The 26,854-nt window shown below is 43.8% G+C and overlaps 2 protein-coding genes across 2 annotated transcripts in view; one reads left to right on the top strand and one right to left on the bottom strand.

The window, feature by feature from the left end:
• DCTN2 (dynactin subunit 2) overlaps nt 1–15,383 on the bottom strand; it is a 53,019-nt gene extending 37,636 nt beyond the window's left edge. Inside the window, exons 1-2 of the mRNA XM_068267437.1 lie at nt 15,115–15,383; nt 8,067–8,135 (exon numbers count right to left, since the gene is read on the bottom strand). Coding sequence (XP_068123538.1) covers nt 8,067–8,135; nt 15,115–15,150 — 105 coding nt within the window. The 5' untranslated portion in view covers nt 15,151–15,383. The remainder of the gene's footprint in view (nt 1–8,066; nt 8,136–15,114) is intronic.
• The window catches only part of KIF5A (kinesin family member 5A), a 221,804-nt gene continuing 210,190 nt past the window's right edge, over nt 15,241–26,854 (top strand). Inside the window, exon 1 of the mRNA XM_068267433.1 lies at nt 15,241–15,471. The gene's annotated coding sequence lies outside the window, so the exon portion shown is untranslated. The remainder of the gene's footprint in view (nt 15,472–26,854) is intronic.

The raw sequence follows: 26,854 nt of genomic DNA, 5'->3' as shown, positions 1-26,854 counted from the left end.
CGTAACTTATTGCCTGCACACTGTGTTACGTTTGTCTTGCTGTAACTTTTTATTTATTTATTTTGTGAGCTGCCCTGTGATGCTAAAACCAATTCCGGGCATGACCCAGTCATGCTTGGCGAAATAAACTGATTCTGATTTAAATATCTACTAGAGAATAGTCACAGCAATGTTATAGAGATGTTTATTATTGTATAATTCATACACTGACATGTTATTGTTCTAACTATGTTGAGCCACACTGTAACTTTTTCTCAACCCTCTTTTACTTATCTTGTTTTGATTGCAGTTGTGACATTAATAGATATACTCCATTGGTTTTTAATATGTAGATGCTACGACAAGCATGCACCTTACAAAGGTCACTTCCTTGTAACTATTAATGGTTTGAATTGTCATGTTGTACCTTGTGTTTTGATTTATCAAAAGGTTTGAAATATAAATATCCATTAGAGGATTTACAGATGTTGTGATATTGGGATACCATTTAATTTAATCTCAATTAGCATGTGAATAGATTTGGCTTAAAAAGCTAATTGTTCTATTACACACACAAAAATCTTTTGCAATACATTTTTTTTTCATTGGATGTGTAGGAATCTTACTTTCTATATAAAGGTGGCCACACATGATACAATAAAATGATCCGATTTTACGGTAATTCTATAAAAACAATCGGATCTCCCGAAAAAATCGAAAGCTTTTTTTCATTCGACTGTAAAATCCGATCGGATTTCCCGTTTTCTTCGATTTTTATCGATCCGGAATGCCAAATATTTTTCTTCAATCTTTCTATAGATTGTATGGTGTGTGTTAGATTGTCAATTTATTAATATACACACCCTTGCAATTTTCTCAGAGTTTCCAATCATTTTATCATAATTGGGGAAAAAATTGAACATAGGTGTGTGTGGTACATCGGTCATATTTTTGAAAAGATACAATCAGTCAGAAAAATTGATTGCAATTCTTAAATTGAACAGATGTTTAAAAAATTGTATGGTGTGTGGCCACCTTTAGGGTGATCCATTACTGAGATATTAGTTTCTGCCCCTGCAAAATATAACTATGGATCAATAAAAACTTATGTTTGCTTGTTAGTGATTGAGAAAAAAAAAGGGATTGTATTGCTAAGGTGGGAAAACCCCGGAGTAAAGTTTACAGAAACAGGACCATAAAAAGGTAGTCAAACTGGCACTCTTGTACTTGTGGAGAAAACAACCTCCAATGGGATAATCTTCCTGATGGTCTACCTAAGATGGTTCTTCAAAAGGTCAAGTTTCAAATGAACATTACAATAAGAAAGGGTTCTTTTGTTTACCAACAATAACGGAGAACACCACAAACAAATCAAAGAATCTGACTTCCATCATCCAGAGTGATTATTCCGACAGTAAACAGCACGGATACCGATCATCCCCTCAAATCAAACACCCTCCATTGAAAAGACAAACACATCCAAATCAGGGCGACTGGCCGGACTTCAGCAGGCCATACACTGGTCGATGTGGCCGAAAGATTGAGCCCTCTCAAATCATAACCTGACCAGAGAGGGGTCTATTTAACCACAGCATTGCACTGTTTGATGCAGTGCAGCGTTACGAGCCGTCAATCTGACTCCACTTCCGACCCACCGCCAATCACTCATGTGTCCCATATGATCAATTTCACCCAAAAAATTCAAAGATTCGACAAGATACCAACGGGGGGGGGGGGGGGGGGGGGGTATGGGGAAAGAAAAATCGATAAGTGTATGGCCACTTTAAGATTGCAAAGATTCACACATTTCAGAGATCACACTGGGAGAGATTTGTAGATTATAAAAAGTTATCAAAATCAGCTGTGATTACAGAAAATCTGACTGCATGCAATTATTTGAGATAACACCACAAGCATGCACAAAAGGAAGCAGGTGGTCTTACTTGTGCAAACTAGTGTCCAGGCAAGGTGGTCAAAAGGGGAGGGTGACAGTGTTAGAACATTCATTAACAGTAATGCAAAAATGTCAATTCATCATAGTGTCAGTTTATGACATCCCAAAGCAAGTAATTACAAAAGCCACATAGCTACAGTAACGGACTGATAATGACCTATAGTTTCATTATAAACCATAGCCATAGATCCCATTCCAATAAAAATAAGGAGATAATCCTGGCACTCAGCAGTTGGCAGCAGCCAGCTCGTTACCCATCAGCATTACATCACAGGGGCCTAATTTTCTATCACTTCATTTTACATCACTATCTAATTTCAATGTATTCTCTGTAAATTATGAAACTGTTTATCAAGAATTCACTTTCCACAGCCCTATTGAAAAGTAGCAGCTCTACAGCGCTGGAATTTGGCGATCATAGTTTTTGCTCTGGGATATCACTACAAGTGTTAATGGTTTAGATTAAAAAATAAATAATAAATTATTTTTACTGCCAATGTAGAAAATTGTACACAACTTAAAGCAATTGTGTTAAAACATCACAAATATCTAGTTAATTGTAAAATTAATTTTAAACTGAAGATGGCTGTAATGCTTGCAAGGGGTCTCTGCAAACTTGTCCAAATTATTAATGATTTCCAATAGCGAAGTCTACAGACGCCCACAACTGTTCTGTGATTGGCTGTCTACACTGGATCATCTGTAGCTGCTGCCAGGGGAACAAGACAGCCAATCACAAGAACACAATTCTCTTCTGTTTTTTAAAGGATACGCGAAGTGACATGTGACATGATGAGATAGACATGTGTCTGTACAGTGCCAAACACACAAATAGCTATGCTGTGTTCCTTTTTTTCTTTCTCTGCCTGAAAGAGTTAAATATCAGGTATGTATAAGTGGCTGACTCAGTCCTGACTCAGACAGGAAGTGACTACAGTGTGACCATCACTGATAAGAAATTCCCCTTTTTATCCCTTTCCTGCTCTCAGAAGCCATTTTCTGCTAGGAAAATGTTTTATAGTTGGAATTTCTTATCATTGAGGGTCACATTGTAGTCGCTTCCTGTCTGAGTCAGGACTGAGTCAGCCACTTACATACCTGATATTTAACTCTTTCAGATAGAGAAAGAAAAAAAGAAACTCAGTATAGTCATTTGTGTGTTTGGCACTGTACATACACGTCTATCTCATCATTTCACATGTCACTTCGGGTATTCTTTAAAGTATAACATGAACCACATTCAAGAAAAAGCTTAAAGGGGCACTACAGACAAATTTAGGCTACTGAGACTAACCTAGTTGCTTGTTTCTAATAGGAAGAGCAACATATATTAGGTGGGGTTTTTGTTTAAAAAAATTAGCTGGATAGAAGAATTTATAGCTCACATACAGATCCTGGAGTCAGTAACAGAGAGGGAAGTGATGTCCTCCTCTGTTCATTTAGGCTGATAACAGTTGATATCTTCCTCCTCCCCGTGCGTGCTGTGATCTCAAAGCCCAGGCTCAGTTAGCAGCAAGTACTGTGCTGTTGAACTACCTCCTTATTTGCCTAACACCTTCCACAGCTCATAACTTGCTTTTGAGCATAAAAATCAGGGCTGTGGAGTCGGAGTCGGGGCAATTTTGGGCACCCGGAGTTGGAGTCGGAGTCGCGGTTTTGTAAACTGAGGAGTCGGAGTCGGGAGTCGGATGATTTTTGTACAAAATCCACAGCCCTGTTAAGTATTAGACTAAGGAGTCAAGGAGTCTGAGACATTTTGGGTACCCGTAGTCGTGGTTTCATAAACTGAGGAGTCGGCGTCGGAAGACTTTTGTACCGACTCCACAGCCCTGATAAAAATAGGTCATTGCTTACTGCATCTCTGTTACAGACACAAGGATATGTAAGTGAGCTATAAATTATCCTATCCAGCCAATCTTTGTAAATTAAAACATTACCTAATATGTGTTGCCCTTCCTATTAGAAACATGCTACTAGAGAAGTCCCAGTAGCCTAAATTTTGCTGCATGTGCACCTTTAACTAAATAGTAAACCTGTCATGAAAGTAATATGAAGGCCACCAACTCCGACATCCTGGAAAAAAATTGTTTCTGGACCAATTTGATGATTTCTGGCTTTCTACTCACCCAAAAGCAAGAATGTAGATTTTTTTTTTTTTTCAACAAAGGCAACTGCCATATTTCTTGTTTTACAGATTTACTCTAAAGTTAATACATTCTATTATTAGATTGAGAAACTAAATAGATTTCTAATTAGAAGATTTTCTCAGTGTGATCATGGTGAGTGTTTTAAAAATTAATTATCTATATGTATATAGTGGGTGGGCAAAATAAATTGTGGGATAAAAAAAATACACCACTTAACACCAAAAATAGATTGCTTTTTCTGAAGCTTAATAAATAATAAATATTTCATAAATTCACTGATCTATAATTCCCCCCTCTCCATTCTTTCAAAGCTTTATTAACGCAAAATAAAAACAAAACTGGGAAAATCTAGGCTACACACTCACATTAATGGAATAATCACTTAGAAATGCATTCAGATATGTCTGAAACGTATTGACACATATTTGTGACAAACAAGTGTACAATTCAGCCACCCAAAAAAATAAAAATATAAATAAGCCAGATAATGGAGTAATAAAAACAGGGTAAAGACTACATGACACAGATTTATTAAACTTTTCCCTTTACCTTCCTCACAGGAGAGATATTCCCATCCCATTATAATAAAACCTTTTTAAGCATACAGCAAAAATGTCCACAGAATATATTGTTCCCAATTATCTCAAACTGAAAATGAGTAATAAATTGTGTAATACATTGTGTAAATGAGCACAGAGGAGTTTTTTTCGCTATTTCACCCCTGGAATCATCTGTCAGCAAACCTGGACACTACAATAAACACTATGAGGAACCCTGTGGAATAACTGTTACAGGCACATATTTTCCATCTAAATGAAGGTTTGCCATTAATCCCAGCACCATATAGAACTTAGCTGAGGGCGTTGTTTGCCTTTCTTTAGGTATGATGTCACTTTTCTTACTTAAATTTTAATACTTTTTTGCTTGCTGGGTGCTGCAAAGGTATTTTATAGATAAGGTGAGAAAGCATCTTCTGTAAGACGAGACAAGTTTATGAAATCAGGAGCCAATGTGAGAACGTGTGGTGCCATGCACGGTGTAGGGCCGAAGGCTGTGAAAGGTGGCAGTGACACAGTGGCACACCAACATCCCTAAGGTCTTATTTCCATATGTGCGCTTCTATCCACTTCTGTCCGCTTTTTATCAGCACATCAATGTTACAGATTGATACATGTTGCTGAAAAGTGAACAGAAACAGATAGAAGTGTACAGATGGAAACAAGACCTTGCAGATCTTTCAAGGATTAAAACTAAGAGCTACTAAACTGTTCTCTGAATTCATATAGTAATAACTGATATGTTAACTGGTAGAGATCTTCTATAAGCCTTTGTATTCTTATATCTGCAGTGTAGAGTGAACAAGAGGTAAGATAACCTCTTCCATCCTTTAGGTATTTCTGAATACCAGAAAGGCTATCGACACTTGAGGCTTATTTATGAAAGGGAAAAGGACTACGGTATGGAGAAATCTGACAAAACCCCACATTGCCTACACCATCACATAGTGATCTGCAGGATGGAGTGACGAGACATAGTGATAAATACATCTCTTTATATGAAGCACTGCCTGAGTATGGATTTGCATAATTATTAGTATAATTCTGTATCATAATTAGCATAATTCTCAATCATCTCAAATGTATTTTGCATCTCAATGACAATCCTACTGACTAATTAAAAGGAACCCATGTGTGTATGGAAGATGCCATATTTGTTTTCCTTTAAAGGGAAGGTTCAAGCAAAATAAAAAAATGAGTTTCACTTACCTGGGGATTCTCCCAGCCCCATGCAGCCATCCTGTGCCCTCGTAGTCACTCACTGCTGCTCCAGTCCCCCGCTGGCAGCTTGGCGACCTCGGAGGTCGGCGGGACGCATTGCGTACATTTTTACGCATTCCTGCTAGTGCAGGAACATTAACACGTGCATTTTTACGCGTTACTGGTTCAATGCGTAAATTTTTACGCAATGAACCAGTAATGCGTAAAAATGTATGTGTTAATGTTCCTGCACTAGCGGGAATGCGTAAAAATGTACGTAATGCGTCCCGCCGACCTCCGAGGTCGCCAAGCTGCCAGCGGGGGACTGGAGCAGCAGTGAGTGACTACGAGGGCACAGGATGGCTGCATGGGGCTGGGAGAAGCCCCAGGTAAGTGAAAGTCATTTTTTTATTTTGCTTGGACATTTCCTTTAAACAATACCAGTTGCCTGGCAGCCCTGCTGTTCTTTCTGTTCAGTGGGGTCTAAATCACACACCTGAAACAAGCATGCAGCTAATCTTATCAGATTTAGCATAGGCATATGGTATGCATGCTTGTTCAGTGTCTATGGCTGAAAGCATTAGAGGCAGAGGAGCAGCAGGACGGCCAGGCAATGTGCATTAGCTTTTTAAACAATAGCTTGCAGTCTAAGGGCGATAAAAAAAGCAGCCTTGAAAGTACAGGCAGAGAAGGTAAGATTGATCCTCACAACCACAGCTACTGTACTCCTACCAACTCTGTGGACCCATGCTGCAAGTTCCCTGCATCGGTCAGGAGCAGTTTTCATTGGCTCCTGACCCCTGATCACTGTGAGTCAATCACAGTCATCAGGAAGTGGACAAAAAAGGGCTTTGGTCCTTAACCTCCTTAGCGGTTATCACGAGTCCAGCTCGAGTGGGGAAAACAAGCTAGACGCGGTTATCACGAGCAGAACTTGGGTCTATGCAGAGCAATGAGCACTGAGGGCATTTTTACTCACCCCCCGGGGGATCCCGACATCAGCCGTCATTCTTCTTCCTCTCCACCAAGGCTCTGCTTCCCCCTGGTGAGATCGCCGTCTGTCGTCAGGACAACAGCCGGCAATCTCACTATAGGGTTACAGCACCACCTGGAGGATGGAGGGAGAACTACAGCGCTGGATTCCAGGGAGGTGAGTGCTGGGCTGCCTTAGATCTCTTTGCGTTGTGAGTTTTTTCCAGGCTTTAGGTTCTAAAAGCATGCTAAAAAAAAATAGGCACCACTTTTAGACCTAAATCCGGAAAGAATCACACCGCCAAGGGGGTTAAATGGACTAAGTTTATCATCCGCTGCACACCACACCACTTCAGGGAACAGCAGTCAGGCTGGATGAGTTTCCAGTCAATTGCTACTGTATTCCACTCCTCCAGAGCATACTACATGCAGAGCCTAGTGTACATGTCTGTATTAGGACTCTGGTGTCTGACAATACTTGGATGGTGCTTTACATGGCCTGACTGCTGTACAAACTTTGTACACTGCTTTTAAAGGACAACTGTCCTGAGAGTGATATGGAGGCTGCCATATGTATTTCCTTTTAAACAATATCCTGTTGCCTGGCATATTGCTGATCTTTCATGCATCAGTAGTGTTGAATCCCGACTGAAACAAGCATGCGGCAAATGCAGTCAAACCTCTGATCTGCATGTTTGTTCAGGGTCTATGGCTAAAAGTATTAGAGGCAGCAGGACAGCCAAGCAATGTGCAATGTTTAAAAGGAAATAAATATGTCAGCCTCCATATCCCTCTCAGGTCAGTTGTCCTTTAAGAAAACAATTAATATGCAAAATAGCATCTTCCATGCCTGAATATTACAGAAGGGCATTAACAGCTAGAGGCTTACTCATGCTGGAGTCAGCAATTTTCCTTTTCAGAGAGGCTGAATCTTGTGAGAATAACTGACGCTATATGCAATGTGCCGACCAACCCCTTGAGTCTGGTGCTGGCATGAAGATAGCATAACATCTTCATCCTGTAGATGTCAGTGCAAGCTTTCTGTGCATCCCCTTGGCTCTACCTGCGTTTAGCATAATAAAGGTCAACTTTCAGGAAAAATAGCTGAGTGATTGCAGGAGAGCGACATGGCACTATGATAATATAATATGCTTTCAGGTGGAGATATTGCTTGGCAGCATTTTCCAAAGGTCTTGGAATCTGTACACAAAACAAAAAAGGCATTCATCCAAGCTAAAAAGAAATAGTATGCCTTACCGCATCAAACTCTGCCTGGTCATCTTCTGGTAAATCACTCGTTTCATAAACATCCGGCTCATTCCTAGCCTGAAATCAGCAAAGACTCATATTACCACTTTTACCATAGCAATCATGTTCATTATGGTTTATAAAGCACTGACATGACACAGATTTATCCAAACGCTACAAGCACAATAAAGAGTACCTGTACTATGATTGTTTCTACCAGTCATGCAGCTTTACCCTACCTTGGAAGAGAGTCGTGCTCAAAATATCTCTGGACAACATATACTTTAATTAGAAAGCATTGGATAAGTATAATACAATTTATTGGCTTAGGCTAAGTCCACACTATGCTGGATTGGCAACCTGTATGGTCACATTTTTAACAGATCCCGTGTTCATCAATATTTTTATCCTTCGTACAATGGATTGTGTGATTTTGATGACGGTCAGCAAGGAAGACACGATGACAACGTCCTCAGAAGATACATGGACTGAAATCGGTTGAAATTCTGTCCAGAAATCGGTCGAATGTATCGAGCATTGATATGGTCGATTGGGTGCACGGCAGTAATAGCGTGCAATACTGCGACAACCGATAAAAGCAACAGACCCCTGGCAACTGTCCGTCCAAATGTAAAAGCTCCACCAGTGCGACTCAAGTTTTTCCTGCTCTCCTCCGCTGCTTCTCCAAAGCGCCGCCATGTGCTACATGCAGCTACCACGTGGTAGGACAAATCTACCGCATGTTTCTGCATTGACACGTGGCGATGTGTGGCGGACCAAAAGTTATGCAAGTCTATGCAGGGTTCTTAAAAAATGTATGCGGCGGCGTTGCAGCAGTCATGCACTGAAGCGTATTTTTACAATACGCTTCCGCGCACTTCCGTATTTCCAAAACAGAAAGTGAGCACAAGAAAGCGTCACTTCCTGTTTTGCCATCAGCCTGGTTTTGATGGTGCAGCCCCGTGCCGCACCGCTAATGCCAATCGTTAGTCTGAAGCCAGTATCAAGAACTCTTATCAGGCCATCATAAATAGCATTGTAATATCTTAAAGGGAACCTTAACTGAACGGGGGGTATAGAGTTTTACTTACCTGGGGCTATTACCAGCCCCCTGCAGCAGTCCTGTGCCCTCGGCGCCGCTCTGGAATCCTCTGGTCCCCCACTGTCACTTAGTTTCGTTTTTGACGACTCACCAGTTGCCGGCCGCCATGCGTATTATTGGACGCATTCACCAATGCAATTAGCGCTATTGCGGACCGCAACGCGTACAAAAATACGCGTTGCAGCATTCCGCACGCGTAGATATGCGGCAACGCGCGTTGTGGTCCGCAATAGCGCTAATTGCATTGGTGAATGCGTCCAATAATACGCATGGCGGCCGGCGACTGGTGAGTCGTCAAAAACGAAACTAAGTGACAGTGGGGGACCAGAGGATTCCAGAGCAGCGCCGAGGGCACAGGACTGCTGCAGGGGGCTGGTAATAGCCCCAGGTAAGTAAAACTCTATACCCCCCGTTCAGTTAAGGTTCCCTTTAATTACATATTCTTACATGTGATCATGTAGAAAATATTTTGTCAAACAACATTTTCTTGAGAAATGGTACCAGAGATGAGTTACTGCTTGTGTGTGTTGCTGTCAGTACATGAAGCTGTATTCAGGGCAGGATGACAACAGTGAAAGCTTTCTGTGTAAGGAGTCTGTGTAAGCCAACGCCCAGATGCTGAGAATATGAAGAGCTCAGCAGGAAGCAGAAATGATGGAATGAGTAATGGAATACTCAAGACAGCCATGAGACAGTTTGCTCCAAGCAGAAAAAAAACTGTTCTTACTAGGCAACCACAAATAAGCCAAATCAGTGTGGCAAACTTTCTGCACTGCAGACTTTACTAAGAAAGAACAGTGAATTGTAATGTAGACAAGGACTACACGTCTCTGCTCCATGCACTAGCAAATTAGTGCCAAAATAAAGTATGGTGAAATGTGAAGGTTTGCATATATTCTGGAACAAAGGAGCCCATTTATAAACAAGTGGTGATCTGCTAACAGAATGCCATTTATTTTATCATAATTTTTTTATATAATCAAAGTGCCTTTTTAAAGTGAACCTATAATGCGTGCCCTTACTAGGAACCACGTAGGACGTGCATGCATGCGGAAGAGGAGAATGCGCCCGGAGCAGTGAGGGACAAGAGTAGGCCATGGACAGGTAATGTATACACTTTGGCACGACGGGCATTAGGGGGGGCACAGTGGCCAGGCAGTGCACAAGGCTGATTCCAGATCAATGTCAACATGAAACTGCATCACACCCCCCACAATCTTAGATCAAAAGGATGTAACACCTTGGTCACCCCCAGAGTCCACCTCAAAACCTTTGGAGACAGAGCCTTTTGTCATGCTGCCCCTACATTTTGGAACTCCCTGCCACACCCAATCAGGACAGCTCCATCCCTGGAAGCATTTAAGTCTAAACTGAAAACCCACCTCTTCAGTCTGCCATTCACGAACATCTGACTATCTCCTCTGTAACACAACCCAGCCTGCAACCCTGTATTGATCTGAGACACAACTATGCGCTTTGAGTCCTATAGGAGAAAGGCGCTTTACAAATGTATTGTATTAAACTGATTGGGAATCGTCCTGTGGTGTATGGGCAGCTGTCAGATCTCTCTCATCAGATCTCTTGGTCAAATCTGCCCATACATCACTAGATGTATGGCTACCGTTATACTACATAGATTTGGAAAAATTGGATGAAAAAGATTGTATCATTGGTGGCCACCATTAAGGTGACCATACGCAATTAAAAAACATTTTTTTTACAAGATTTTGATCTACTAGATTATTTTATCAAATCTCCCGCGCACCGTTACATTTTCAGAGCAATCAACCTGATTTTTCTAAAACATCCAATTAGATTTTTATAGAAAAAAAAAATGGAATAATCGATTTTTTTTTATCGGGGGGGGGGGGGGGGGGGAAGAAGAAAAAAAAAAAAAAAAAAAAAAAAGAATATTTTCGATTTCTTCTCTATTACATCGTTTTGGTCGAATAAATGTCAAAAATGAACTATTTGATTGTACCTTTACACTGACCTTTCACACCACAAGTGGAGCTTGCAATACTTAACCTCCTTGGCGGTAACCCCGAACACAGTTCGGGGTAAGCCGCGCAGGAGGTTTTCTCAGGCCCTGCTGGGCAGATTTGCTAGCTGTGTCAGCACACCGATCGCCGCCGCCCCGCGCTCGACCGCCGCTATCCGTCGCGGGGTGACGTCATCCCGCCGGGATGGCGACGGGGGAAGCCCTCCAGGAAATCCCGTTCTTTGAACGGGATTTCCTGATCGGAGATCGGCGAAGGTGATCCGAGCAGGCGGGGGGATGCCGCTGAGCAGCGGCCATCATGTAGCGAGCCCTGGGCTCGCTACATGATTTAAAAAAAAAAAAAAAATAACTGCTGCGCTGCCTCCTGGCGGAATTTTTTAGACCGCCAGGGGGGTTAAAGTGAACCTAAAGTCAGGATGAAAAAATTAGTTTAACTCACCTGGGGCTTCCCTCAGCCCCCTGAAGCTGATCGGTGCCCACGCTGACTCCATCAGATGTCCCTGGACCGGCCGGTGGCGACCTCCGGTTTCGCCGTCACCGGCCGACAGGCTGGGAACGCGAGTGATTCTTCGCATTCCCAGCCAGAATATCGTCCCCTATGCTGCTATTGCAGCATAGGGAGGCCGCAATAGCAGCATAGGGGGCGCTATTCTGGCTGGGAACGCGAAGAATCACTCGCGTTCCCAGCCTGTCGGCCGGTGACGGCGAAACCGGAAGTCGCCGCCGGCCAGTCCAGGGACATCTGATGGAGTCAGCGTGGGCACCGATCAGCTTCAGGGGGCTGAGGGAAGCCCCAGGTGAGTTAAACTCATTTTTTCATCCTGACTTTAGGTTCACTTTAACATTGGTTTAGGAAATATTGATCTGGGACATAGACTACTAGTGTTTCACATGTTAGCAGCAGCTAGACATTTAATAGTGCCCAATTGGAAATCCTCTATCACTACTCTCACACAACTAAAATCCCCAGTGGATCCCAACCTTCAGATTGCCATACGTGTTTAGACTGCCACTCAATGTAGCAAACAGATCAATCTCTCAAGGTCCTTTTTCACTGCAAAACGCAAACGGTTTTGATTTTAAAGTACATTTTTGTGCGTTTTTTATATTGGTAAGTGTTTTGATTTTTGAAAATAGATACTAGTGGTTAAATCAATACAAAACATAAATGCATTTCTATGCGTTTTTCATACTTTACATTGAAACTCAAAAAGCATCATAATCGCACAGACGTGCGTTTGCGTTTTTTTTTTAAAAATCGGAACGCAGCAGTGGAAAAGGCCACCCAAGATTCTTATTTTAAATAGGCTGCACTTAAGAATCAGCAAACGCATGCATTTTGCATTTTTGGCAAAAACGCAGCTAGTAGAAAAGGGCCCTAAGGCCCTAATGTGGCTTGTTGCATCATAACCAACAGATTCTACCATAGTGATCAAATCTGACAGTAAAAATCGGTGTGTGTATGGCCAGCTTTACTTTGGAAAAAGATTTTTAGGAAAACAAAAGTTTGCCTTCTTAAAACAGAAGGTCTTTGGGAATATTTAGGTTGGAGTGAGCATATGACGTCTCCCACAATGCATCACTGCTGCATATGTAAAACATCCTTTGTTGTCCCTGTAAGCTAAACACACCTTCAGAACCACTGGAATGCAATGATGTGTCAGCTTGTTAATTGTACATAGATCTCATCCACTAGCCAAGAGATTCTCTTTCTCTCCCCCACGCATAATCACACATCAAACATATGGCAATAGTAAATCAGGACATAGGAAGTACATTTCTACTTCCAGATATAACCTATAGTGAAGATAATTAATACCTGAAGATGTACTAAACTTCCTGAGACACAAATGTCGAATTTATTATGTTTGGACTGTGGTTTACAGTATATCAGTTTGCCATCTGGTACATTATAAGCAGTCTGTTAAACATGAATACAGTATATGTATTCATGCTATTGTTGTTTTCAACAGAGGATATTTCCCGATATCCCAATTTATTTAATATTTAGGATAACCGCGTTCATTTTTTTTCAAATTGATATTGTACATGTATAAGTATTCATTGTCTTCAAGCTTTTTAATATAAATAATAGTTACCGGTAAGAAGAAAGGTTGACGAGAGTAAGACCAAGCAAAGTGAAAAAGAAGAGAATAATGACAAAATAGCAGAAAGATCGCGAAGTGGCACCACCATTTAATTCTTGTAGTTAAATAATTGTAGCAGTAGCCCCATGTTAGCCCTAGACTGTAGAAGTAGCATGAAGAACCATGCTAGTCACAGACTGCTGTAGTTGCATGTAGTATTATGCTAGTCATAGACTATTGTAGTAGCATGTAAGTACCATGTTAGCCATGAACTGCAGTAGCAACATGTATTATTATGTTAGCCATAGACAGTAATAGTAGCTGTAGTACCATGCAAGCCATAAGCTGTAGTTACATGAAGTACCATGTTAAACCTAATAATGTGAGCATGTCACAAAGCATACTGCACTAGTTATTTACCCTTGTCATTACCTACAGTAAATACATTAAAGAGTCTGAAGTGAATTACATTTTCTCTTTTTAGTGCCCCCTTAAGTTAAGCAGTAAGAGCAAGGCTGATTCGCTGCAACAGCATGGCAGAACAAGGTATTTATCCCCCAAAAGCCTGGGTCAAAATTCCTCGACTTTCCAGGTCTTGGATTTGCTGCCTGGGTAGGCAGAGGTACAGTGCAAAGCTCTGCCTCCCCCGGGCATTCAATCTCCGCCTCTACCCACCCCTCTCAGTGAAAGAAGACTTGAGGGGCAGGGAGAGGCGGAGATTGGCAGAGATTGACCGGAGCAGAGGCAGAGCTACTGCACAAAGCTCTGCCTCCTCCAAGAAGCAATCCCTGAATTTTGCCCCAGGGACTTTGGGGGGGATAAATACATTGTTCTGCCTCGCTGTTGAAATAAAAAGAGAAATTTTAATTTGCTTCACTCTCTAACATTAGTGAAGACAGCAGCCAGGTGGTGCTACAAGGCTGGCTGCTGGGCAGCCAACAAATCTCTCTCTGATCAAATTTGATCAGAGAGAGATCTGTCTCTTGATTCGATCAGAGAGATCTGTCTCTTGGTCGATCTGTCCATACAGCGCTAGATGTATGGGCACCTTTAGGCTTCCCACAGTTTACAGTAATAGCCATGCCCACACTAGTTGGCCAGCCACAATGCTTTGAATTGTACAGGGTGCTGTGATTGCAGAACTTTGCCCTATGAGGATTCCCATTGGGTCACCCCAAGTAGAGTAAGGCCAAGTTTTGTACTGCAACAGGCAGAACAAGGCTAGCAGTGGCAATGTTCTGATCACGGTTGGATGGGATTTCTTCCAAAATAAAGCCCCATCTACACGATCCGATTCTTTATACGATTCAATTACGATTCTATTTACGATCCAATTAAATCCAACATGTCCGATCGGGATTCGACTCAATTCGATTTACCATTGCAAAACAATGGCAAATCAAATTGAATCGAATTCCGATCGGACATGTTGGATTTAATCGGATCGTAAATAGAATCGTAATTGAATCGTATAAAGAATCGGATCGTGTAGATGGGGCTTATGACAGACACCATGTAGTGCAAGGTGGTGAAATTGATTTTCGATCACAGAACTACTGATCATTTGGCATGTGTAGTCATGTTTAGCTGAAGGTTGACTAGGCTCAGGTGGTAATAACAGAAAGGGGGGAGTGTACCTACAGGAGGTAGGTGATGTTGGAAGACATGAGTTCATGTTATGTGCTGGGATTTGTAGTTCAACAAGCAGGCAGCACAGATAGTGTGACAATGACACCAGTCTGGGCAGAGCACAGGCCAGCGCATAGCTATGTGTGCACCAGTGTGTATGCCCTGCAATGGACACAGATCATGCACAGGACATAGACCATGCACAGGACACAGATCATGCACAGCACCAGTACTCACGATGCCGGGCAGGTCAGCGTATTTGGGATCGGCCATGACTGTCTCGGCTGACAGGAGGGCGGTGGCTCGCTGCGGCGTGGAAGCAGGCGGAGGGGGCACACAGCGCACACCGGATGTCCGGCCTCAGTCACCGTGCTGCACAAGCAGATGATGTACAACCAAAACAATGCAGTCTACGGGGCAGACGGGCCGTTACCGAGGACCAATTACCGGCAAGGCGAAAACTCGCGATAAGGCAGAACACTGCGCAGACCGCTGTGCACTCTGGGAAATGTAGTTGTGAAGCCGACTGTTGCTGGAATCAGTAGGGTCTATTGGAAGAAGAGCTGTAACCGGAAGTCGCTGTAACAGAACACGGTCAATGACAGATAATCACAGTGTGCTTGGTCCACTTTCGGAAAACTTGTGAAAATATCAAAGACTTTCGAAATATCTATTATAAAATTAAATAAAATGTTTCGTTTTCATGTGAATGTAAAAAAAAAATATTATTATTAGTTTCCCACTGGGGGAGTTCTTTATTCCCTCCAGGAGGGGTTAGGCGGCGGCCCCATTCACACTTGAGCGTTCTGCCGGCGATTTCGTCAAAACGCTCAAAGCGCTAGTGTAGTAAAACCTATAGGGCTCGTTTCCACTAGTGCGGCGTGCGTCTCGTAGACGCACGCCGGCACTGAGCGGGTGGGCGGGATCGCAGGCGATTCCCATCAGCCGTGCCATGCACGGCTATGGGAATCGCAGCCTCCGCCGCGAATTCTGTGGGGGTTTCCGGCCGAATCGCTACTGCAAGCGATTCGGCCGGCGGCGCCGTTGTCCCCTATGGCAGAGTTTCCCCGCGCGATTTGCCTGCGGGGAAACTCTGCGGATTCGCGGCCGTTTCCGCGAGAGTGGAAACGGGCCCATAGGCCCGTTCTTACTTGGGCGATTTGTGGTAATCGCTGCAAGTCGCCCAAAAATGCGAAATGCAAACGCGTAGCCTGCACCATTTTCAGACGATTTCTCGGCGATCACGTTTCAGTGCTATAGAAGCGCTAAACGTGATCGCAGAGAAATCACTGCACTTTCCAGTGATTTTTCAGTGTGAAATTGCCGAAAAATCACTCCCGCAAAACGCCGGCGTTTTGCCCTTCTAAGTGTGAATGGGGCCTTATTTGTTGCCCAGTAGAGGAGGGTTCTGTGTAAGAATAGGCTTAGGTTGGGTTACATTTTCTGATACAAATACATTGAAATCAATGGTTAGGTTGCACTTTTTGATAGCTATAAGTATAAATTATTGCAACTGGTTGCAAAATATTATAAAGTTGCAATCATTTTCACCACACCGGTTTCACAGTAGACTAGAGACTTGTGGTGCATCGTAAATGCCGCTCTGTATACAATAAAAAAGCAACGTTAACAGAGAAGCATACTTTTCCCATTGCGCTGCATTCCTGCTTTCACAGGAAATGCAAGGCCCACTGTTAGGCCCTGTTCACACTGCACGCGTTTCCAGCCGCGTTTTGGAAATGCGTGCAGGTGGCCGACACGCACGACATCAGACAGTGCATAGAGTGCACTGTCTGATGTTCACACTGCATGCGTTCCGGACCAGTGCGGCCTGGGAACGCATGCTGCACGCATTTTTTGTAAAAACCCGTGGCTGTCCCATTCACTTTTCAGTGATGGGATCAGCCACGCAACGCACACAAACGCGGATGGCGTGCGTTCGCATGTGTTGCGTTCCGCACGCATGGCCATCCGCGTTTGTGATGTGAACGGGGCCTTAGGGCCTGTTTCCACTACACGCAGATTGGATGCAGAATGGATACAGAATAACTGACTCTAATGAATGTCTATGGGCCTGTTTCCACTAAACGTGATTTTTCTGATACAGATTTTTCCATAGGCATTCATTGGAGTCAGTTTTTCTGCATCCAATCTGCGTGTAGTGGAAAAAGGCCCTAACCCGGCTTTATAGTGAGTTTTGGGATTGAAAAAGATTGCAGTGCATTGTGAGAGAGCTTTCAGTGAAAAAGTATATAATATCAACAAATCCATAAGGAAACATGGGCATTACCTTCAACTGGGCTGCACATCAGTTGTCCATTAAAGGGAACCTGTACTGAGTAAAATTATTTAAAATAAACACATGAGGTAACTTCAAATGAACATTACATAGTTACCTTGCTATTAGTTCCTCTCAGAAGCACACCATTTTCTTCTGACAGTGATCGCTTTGAGTTCTGACAACATTTTGTCAGAATTGAAATATATCAGTTGCTGTCAGTTATTTATCAGTTGCTGTCAGTTATAGCTGAGAGGACAACTGACGTGCCAGGTAATGTACTTGTTTCCCTATGGCTCAAGTGGGTGATATGACAGTTTAACAGTGTGCTGACCAGAAAGCTGTTATGGGGTAATTACCATTTTCAAAATGGAGGTCAGAGAATTCCCTTGATCACAGTGGGCAAACAGGACACGGGAAAGGAGAAAGACATTGAGGAGTAGACTACACGAGAAGTAAGTATGACTTGTGTATGCTTATTTTGACTTTTCATTTTCAGTTCAGGTTTTCTTTAAGTTATAACTGACAGCAACGGATTCAGTGTGAAAGGACCCTTTGGCTCCTTTGGCACTGCGTCTGTTGTTTTCAGTTACTGAAAGGACAACTGATATGCAAGGTAATGTCTATACTTTACTATGGCTCAGTTCACTATATGTGCTTTAACTGTGGACTTTTTCACAATGCACTGCTATGAAACAACTGATCAGTTAAAACGCATCAGTTTTTCAGAGTACAGTGTAAAACAGGACTCAGGGTATGTTCCTAGTGGTGCAACATAAAGGCCACATTGCAATATGAAATGTCGCACTGCAATGCAGCAGCAAAACAAAGGGCTGGTTCACATTGGGGCGATTCTTCAGTGCTTTGCTGATCGCCGGCGACCAGCAAAGCACTGCTACAATGTATCCCTATGGATACATTCACACTACAGCGGTTGCGATTTCGATCAATCGCAAATGCGCTGCATGTAGCGTTTTGGGGGCGATTGCTTTGTGATTCTTGTTCTATTGAGCGGGAATCACAAGCGCAAATCACGCTGAATCGCGTGATTTTGAATGCAAATTGCGGAACCGAACGCGATCGCGGGCAAAGCGCCGAGTGTGAACCGGCCCAAAGTTCATGGTTGGTTTAAAGAAAACTTAAGATGTAATAAACATAAGCATTTATACTTACCTGGGGCATCCTCCAGCCCCCTGTAGGCCGTGGGCCCTGTTACCATCCTTCCAGGCCACTCCATTTCTACACTGTCCGATCTGGTAAAGTCCCCGACTGGGCTATGACTGTTGCTATGACTCAAAGAGGGAATAATATTTTATGCAATTTGAGCGGCAGCAGGGTGAGCCCTGCGCCCAACTAACTAGCAGTGTGTACATAGGTATGCCCTTTATACCTTCCAGGGGGTTCTGGGTCACTATGACCTGTCTAGGTATTTCTTAGTACTGGTCCAAGCATTATCCGTGTCCAGAAGCAATCATATAACTAGAAGCTACTTTTCTATAGCAAATCCTGGAGTGCTCCTTTTATAAAGTATAGAAATGGTCAAAGAGATGCTAATTATAATGGCAAGAAAGGCATTTCACTGGCTCACTCCCAAGGTGCATACAATTTGCATGGACTCCTATTCAGTAAGGAGTCATTGGGCAAGACCGTGGGTGTTGGCTTAATGAGCACGCCCTTAATGGCTGCAGCTTGCAAGCAGTTTAAAGAAAAGCGCTATACAAATGTTAGCATTTCTTTTCAAATTTGCGTGAATTCATAGCATCTCATGGACAATGTCTGATATAACCATTTGTCTCAGCTGTGTGGTGTTCACCTTGGCAAAGAGAACCCGTATGATCTCAGGACAATGTTTTCTATTTCTGTGCTTCAGTGAGCATCACTACTGGAGCTGAGTTTGTGGTCCTGGCCATTAATCTCTTTCACTGACATCCAGCCACTGCTTGTGGGATCCAGATAACCTTGATTTGTCTTCTGTGGTGCTAAATATATATGTATCTTCTCAGTGAAGCCCCCAACAGCAGCAACAACCTAATAAAGTTTCTAAAGTGTCACTGCCACTAGAACATCTCCTGTTAGTCTCATAACCGTGAGAGTAGGAACACACTAGGCAGAAACGCTAGCATTGTGGATATGTTTGCGTTCTGCAAGCCACGGTTTTAAAAACGCTGGTCTTGCTGCATACTTTTCTAAAACGCACATAATGAAAGTCAATGGTGACACAGAGGTATTATGTTTTAGTGCATTTTGTATGTGTTTTTAAAAAAGCAAAACAAAAACAAGTTTGATGAGGTATTTCTGCTTCCTGTTGACTTACTAGTGATTTGCATAAATCGCATGCAAAAACGCATATGTGATTTATTTATGCGAACCTGAAACGCATTAAAATGCACGCAAAACACGTGTGGAACAAAAACGCAAAAGAAAAATGCACAGAAAACGCGAACGCACAAACGCATATGCAGCAAAACGGTACCTTTCACGCACAGCCTAGTGTGTTCCCAGCCTGAAAGGTGAGATGTTAGTTCCTGTAGCTTTCAGACAACAAAAATAAAAAAAATATTCCAGTAATACTGAAATCGATTCAAAATCTGTTTGCGGTGTATGGGCAGCCATCAGATTAGATCAGAGAGGGATCTATCTGTTGGTTGATCTGGTGGCAATCGACCAGTGTATGGCTGCCTTAAAGAGAACCTGTACTGAGTAAAAATATTTAAAATAAACACATGAGGTAACTTCAAATGAAAATTACATAGTTACCTTGCCATCAGTTCCTCTCAGAAGCTCATCATTTTCTTCTGACAATAATCCCATCCAGTTCTGACAATATTTTGTCAGATCTGAAATATATCAGTTGCTGTCAGTAAAATATCAGTTGCTGTCAGTTATAGCCGAGAGGAAAACTGATGTACCAGGTAATGTCCATGTTTCCCTATGGCTCAAGTGGGCGATGTTACAGTTTAACTGTGTGCTGACCAGAAAGCTGTTATGGGTAATGGCTATTTTCAAAATGGAGGACGGAAAATTCCCTTGATCATAGTGAACAAACAGGACGCAGGACAGGAGAAAGCCACTGAGGAATAGACTACATGGAAGGTAAGTATGACTTGTGTATGCCTATTTTGACTTTTATTTTCAGTACAGGTTTTCTTTAAAGTAGATCTAAGATAAACTTTTATTCATTGCATAATTGTGTTCCTTTCATATAGTTTATAGGGCGTTCCTCAAGCCAAATACTTTTTTGTTTTTGTTTTAATTCCCTATAAACTAAACAAGCCTCGCCCACAGCTTTCCAGTGCCTTGGCACTCTCATATCCATGTAGCAAGGGCTTATGGGAGCTCAGTCTGTGCAAGAGGAGGAGGAGGTTACTAGCCATAGATTTCTGAGGCACAGGGGAGGAGGAGAGGTGAGCTAATTTGTCACAGGCTGAGGGCTGGAGATGCTATCAACTTGTTTGTGTAATGTGACAAACAGAACATGGCTGCCCTCATTAAAAACAGGAATAAATAATCATAAACGATTGAAGCTGTTTGCAGCTAGATTTGCTGTGTAAACTATCTAAACTTTAGATAAGATATATAGACAAGTTACTTGTTATAGTTAGTTTTTCACCTCAGATCTGCTTTAAGAAATAGAACATTAGTAGCAAAGATATGAGTCCCATATTGTTTCCAGTACAGGAAGAGTTAAAGGGGAACTGAAGGGAGAGTTATATGGTGGCTGCCATATTTATCTCCTTTTAAACAATACCAGTTGCCCGGCTGTCCTGCTAATTATATTTCGCTGCAGTAGTGTTTAAATTATGCCAGAAACAAGCATGCAGCTAATCTTGTCAGATCTGACAATAATGTCAGAAACACTTGATCTGCCGCATGCTTGTTTAGGGGCTATGGCTAAAAGTATTAGAGGCCGAGGATCAGCCGGATATCCAGGCAACTGGTATTTCTTAAAAGTAAATAAATATGGCAGCCTCCACATCTCTCTCACTTCAGTTGCCCTTTAAGAAACTTCACTTTTTATCTATGCAAAAGATCTTCTCTGAGCTCTCTGACTAATTTAATCAGAGATCAGTGCTATTTTCTGAAACACTTATACATCAAAGAAACAGTGTAAGACAACTTCAGATAAGAGCTTATGCAGGGAAGTTCAAAGGGTCATTAGCTCTGCTCTGTGTCATAGTTTAAAATGCAGAGTGTAGTTTGTAAACTGCAAATATTAGAGAATGATGCAATGATTTTATTGATGTACAGTATTATTATCCATACTACACATACAATTCATTATATCATAAGATTTTTTTTTTCTGCTTCATTGTCACCTGATTGTCACCTAACGCTGATAGGCGGCGGCAGGTCGTAAGTGGTATTACATGGAAACCATGATAGTTCACGGAGGGTGTCTCCGTGAACAGCTCCGTGAACAGCCTGCGAGCCTCCGATCGCGGCTCGTAGGCTAATTGTAAACACGCGGGGAAGAAATTCCCGCTGTTTACATCATACGGCGCTGCTGCGCAGCAGTGCCGTAAAGGAGATCAGCGATCCCCGGCCTCTGATTGGCCGGGGATCGCTGGCATCTGATAGGCTGAAGCCTATCAGAGGCGGCGCAGGACGCATCGCCGTCCTGTGCTGCCCAAGAGAAGGAGGGGAGGGAGGGAAAGAGAGGGAGGCCTGATATCGCTGCGGAGGGGGTCTTTGAGGAACTCCCCCGCAACACGCAGGCACCCGGCGGCGATCAGACCCCCCCAGCAGGACATCCCCCTAGTGGGGAAAAAAGGGGGGAAGTCTGGTCGCCCTGCTGCAAATACGATCTGTGCTGTGGGATGGAGAGCCCACCCAGCACAGATCGTTACAAAATAGCCCGGTCCTTAAAGAGAACCTAAACTGAGAAGGATATGGATTATTCCTTTTAAAAATAATACCAGTTGCCTGACCCAAGATATAAAACACACTTTCCACGCGCTTTAACAGGCCTATCCGTCTCCAGGCCTGGAAGCAAGTGCCGCTCTCCCGCAGGTACACCACTCCTGCACACTTTGTACTAGACGAAAAAACAGGAGACAGCACACCGATTGCTTCTTCAAGTAATCTGTATTCAAACCATACAGTTACAGAGCACACAAGGACACGACATGTTTCGGGCGTAGCCCTTCCTCAGGTGTCAGTTGCCTGACCCTCCTGCTGATCCTGTGTCTCTAATACTTTTATCCACAGCCCCTCAACAAGCATGCAGATCAGGTGCTCTGACTGAAGTCAGACTGGATTACTTGCATGCTTGTTTCATGTGTGTGATTCAACCACCACTGCAATCAAAGAGATCAGCAGGACTGCCAGGCAACTGGTATTGTTTAAAAGGAAACATACATATCCCTCTCAGTTAAGGTTCCCTTTAAGTGGTTAACCCATTGATTTCAATAGGAAAAATTAAAATGCTGCCTTTGTCAAAGTATTAATGGTAGAGTCTGGAAACATCGCACACTTGTCCACAAGGTGACTACGTTTAGAAAGTTGGAAAAAAAAGTGGATGGAGCCACCAACAGCCAAACAAGATTCACCTGTTTATTTTCAATGGAGACAGTTACATTTCTGCCATTCTAAAAGTGCCCATTAACGGTACAGTTTTTCACTAAACAAATCTTTCGATCCGATTTGAATGATCGTAAGTAATCTGAAGGCAATTATTAGATGTTCACATTTACTGAACGATTCTTTCTTCAAATGCGATCATATTTATCAACTTTCAGATAGATTTTATCCTAAAAAGCAATCGACCAAAGAATCGTTCACTATCGATTGCCTTCATAAATGGCAAATTTTTTATACAATTCGATGGTAAAAATTGCATCGAAAGATCAATTTTGATAAAAAAATTGTATCATTAATGGGCACCTTTACACTGTTAACGACAGGATCCTTAACCCTCTGGGCGATACAATTATATCGCCCAGGAGGTGGCGCAGCACTATTTTTTTAATTTTTTTGTTTTTTAAATCATGTAGCGAGCCCAGGGCTCGCTACATGATAGCCGCAGCGCAGCGGCATCCCCCCGCCCACTCCGATCGCCTTCGGCGATCAGAGTAAGCAGGAAATCCCGTTCAGAACGGAATTTCCTGCTGGGCTTCCCCGGTCGCCATGGCGACGGGGCGGGATGACGTCACCGACGTCTTGGATGTCGTGATGTCAGAGGGAGTCCCGATCCACCCCTCAGCGCTGCCTGGCCTGATTGGCCAGGCTGCGCAAGGGGTCGGGGAGGGGGGGGGGCTGCGCGGCACGGCGAGCGGCGACGGATCGGCGACGAGCGGCGGCGATCGGAAGTTACACGCAGCTAGCAAAATGCTAGCTGCGTGTAACAAAATAAAAAATTATGCAAATCGGCCCACCAGGGCCTGAGAAATCCTCCTGCGCGATATACCCCGAGCTCAGCTCGGGATTATCGCTCAGGAGGTTAAGGTAGCCATACATCTAGCAAATTTGATTCAATCGACAAAGTGATTGGCTTTATTAAGCAATCAACTTCAGTATGGATGCTCGAAAGTCGATCGACTAGTAACCCACACACTATAGGTGATATCCTATGCAATTCGCCTACACTAATCGATCTGACCGATGTTGTGTCTCCATGCTCTGAATGCAAAATCTTGCATCCTGTTCGATTGACTAAGCTGGTCGATTCGACATGAGATCAGCCACTTTTCATCGATTGGAAATTCTGGAACACACTCAATTCTCTCTCGATTCTATAAATTATCGAATTGAATAGTCAATTGTATTTCCAAAATGCTAGATGTATGGCTACCTTAAATCTTTGTACTGGTGTACTTTGTACAAAACCATGGGCAACTGCAGATTATATCTCTAGCATTTTCAAGTCAACATCATGTGGTTTGAGGCCAAACGACTGCATCTAGTTTTGAACAAAATTACTGATGACTAAACATTACTGTTAAGTATTTGAAGTGAGAGAGATAGTAAATCCATAGTGCCCAGATCAGGTTTTTTTTTTTTAAATAGACATTTCTTCAAAGAGGTGATCTCTTCGTGTTTAATAACAGTGTTTATAGATGTACCTTATAAAGTCGCAGATAAGCCCAAGTTTTACATGCAAAAAAAGGGGGCTGAAAAGTTACCCTCTTGGCTTATATGCAAGTCAGTTGGGGCTTCTGGAGTGCAATGGATCATGTGGCAGGGATGCTGCAGTTGCTAGCTTTCCCCCTGCTGTGTCCGTGCCCCCCATACCTTGCGACATGGTTAGCAGAGTGGAGTGTTCAAGACTAGAGATGGCCCGAACTCCCGATTTTCGGTTCGCGAACCGGGTTCGCGAACTTCCGCAAAAGTTTTGCGAACCGCAATAGACTTCCATGGGAAAACGAACTTTGAAAACCAGAAACACTTATGCTGGCCAGAAGAGTGATGGAAAAGATGTTTCAAGGGGTCTAACACCTTGAGGGGGGCATGGCGGAGTGGGATAGACGCCAAAAGTCCCCGGGAAAAATCTGGATTTTATGTAAAGCAGCGTTTTAAGGGCAGAAATCAAATTGAATGCTAAATTTCAGGCCTAAAGTGCTTTAACCACTTAACGACCGCCTAACGCCGATAGGCATCAGCGGGTCGTTAGTGGTATAGCACGGAAACGGCCGCTCGATCTGCCTCCGACCTGCCTCCGTGAACAGTGTGCGAGCCGCGAATCCCCGCTGTTTACATCACACGGCACCTCTGATTGGCCGGGGATCGCTGGCATCTGATAGGCAAAAGCCTATCCTATGAGGTGCAGGACGGGTATCCGTCCTGCGCCGCTCAGAGGAGAAGGGAGAGGGAGGGAAAGCAGGGGAGCCCGGAAAACGCTGCGGAGGGGGGCTTTGAGGAGCCCCCCTGCAAATCAATAGTAGCCGGTGGCGATCAGACCCCCCCTGCAGGACATCCCCCTAGGGAGCAAAAAAGGGGGGAAGTCTGATCACCCTGCCACATTCCTGATCGGTGCTGCGGGCTGTAGAGCCCACGCAGCACCGATCATTACAAACTAGCGTGGTCCTTAAGTGGTTAAACATCTTGCATGTGTATACATCAATCAGGGAGTGTAATTAGAGTACTGCTTCACACTGACACACCAAACTCACTGTGTAATGCACTGCAAGCAGCTGTTTGTGTAGTGACGGCCATGCTGGACTGGTGCGCACCATGGCGAGAGTGCAGGCCATGGCGGTTTTCAAGACCATATGGTTGCTGGGCTGTGGTGGCTCAATGATAGAACAACAGTGACTGTCCAGCTGATCAAATTTGGTCTGTCCACCAAGAAGCAACGACCTTATTATCTTGGGTGTGCCCCCCCCCCGAGACACTCATATAGCCGTCGGTCATTGCTTCATTGTGATATGCAACCCCCTTCACCGCGGCAAGGTAACGATCACGAAGGGGAATTGGCACATGTACATGCCTTTTGTTTTGTTGTTGCAACTGCAGTGCAGCCAGAAAAATTAGGCAGGCATGTACACGCACCAGAAAGACTATAATAGCGGCCGCTGCTAGCAGCGGCCTTAAAAATTCAGTAATCCACCTGGAGTCCTGGACCCTGTTGGTGGTGGCGGAGAAGGCAGTCAAGCGGCCTGCGGGCAGAGGTGCTGTGTGGGGAGCGACTTAGTCTTGGGGTAGGCAGTCACACGGCGCGCAGGCAGAAATGCTGTGTGTGGGGACTGAATTAGTCTTCGGGCGGGCAGTAGGCCTCCGGGATCCATGCCTCATTCATTTTGATAAAGGTGAGGTACTGAACACTTTTGTGACTTAGGCGACTTCTCTTCTCAGTGACAATGCCTCCAGTTGCGCTGAAGGTCCTTTCTGACAGGACGCTTGAGGCAGGGCAAGACAGAAGTTGGATGGCAAATTGGGACAGCTCATTCCTCTTGAGTTTTTTTATACGGGGGTCCCTCAACAGGCTGGACAGCATGAAAGACCCCATCTGCACAAAGTTGGATGCAGACGTACTATCCATCTCCTCTTGCTCTTCCTCAGTGACATCACGTAAGTCCTCCTCCTCCCCCCAGCCACGAACAATACCACAGGAACGTTGAGCAGCACAAGCCCCCTGCGACGCCTGCTGCGGTTGTTCTTCTGCCGCCGCCTTCTCCTCCTCTTCCAAAGAAACACCTTCCTCATCATCCGAGTCTGACTCCTCTTCCCCACATGACTCTTCCTCCTCCCCCCTCTGTGCTGCCACAGGTGTTGAGGAAACATCTGGTTCTGATGAGAATTTATCCCACAACTGTTCTTCCCATAACTGTCCTGTCACACACACACAGGTACCGGACAGGCACAGTGACACTGAGTGCGCTCACATAGGTAGGTGGGTGCACTGTGAACAACAGGTAGGTATATGCAGTGATGAGTATTACAATGTGCACCTGTCACACACACAAACAGGTACCGACAGGCACAGTGACACTGCGTGCGTTCACGTAGATAGGTGGGTGCACTGAAGTGAACAACGGGTAATAGGTATATGCAGTGATGGGTGTTACAATGTGCACCTGTCACACACAAACAGGTACCGGACAAGCACAGTGACACTGCGTGCGCTCACGTAGGTAGGTGGGTGCACAGTGAACAACAGGTAGGTATATGCAGTGATGGGTATTACAATGTGCACCTGTCACACACACACACAGGTACCGGACAGGCACAGTGACACTGCATGCGCTCACGTAGGTAGGTGGG

The sequence above is a fragment of the Hyperolius riggenbachi genome, chromosome 2, assembly GCF_040937935.1.
Source record: "Hyperolius riggenbachi isolate aHypRig1 chromosome 2, aHypRig1.pri, whole genome shotgun sequence".
Lineage (NCBI taxonomy): Eukaryota > Metazoa > Chordata > Amphibia > Anura > Hyperoliidae > Hyperolius > Hyperolius riggenbachi.
Note: the sequence above shows the minus strand (reverse complement) of the source record. Positions and strands in the feature narration are given on the sequence as shown.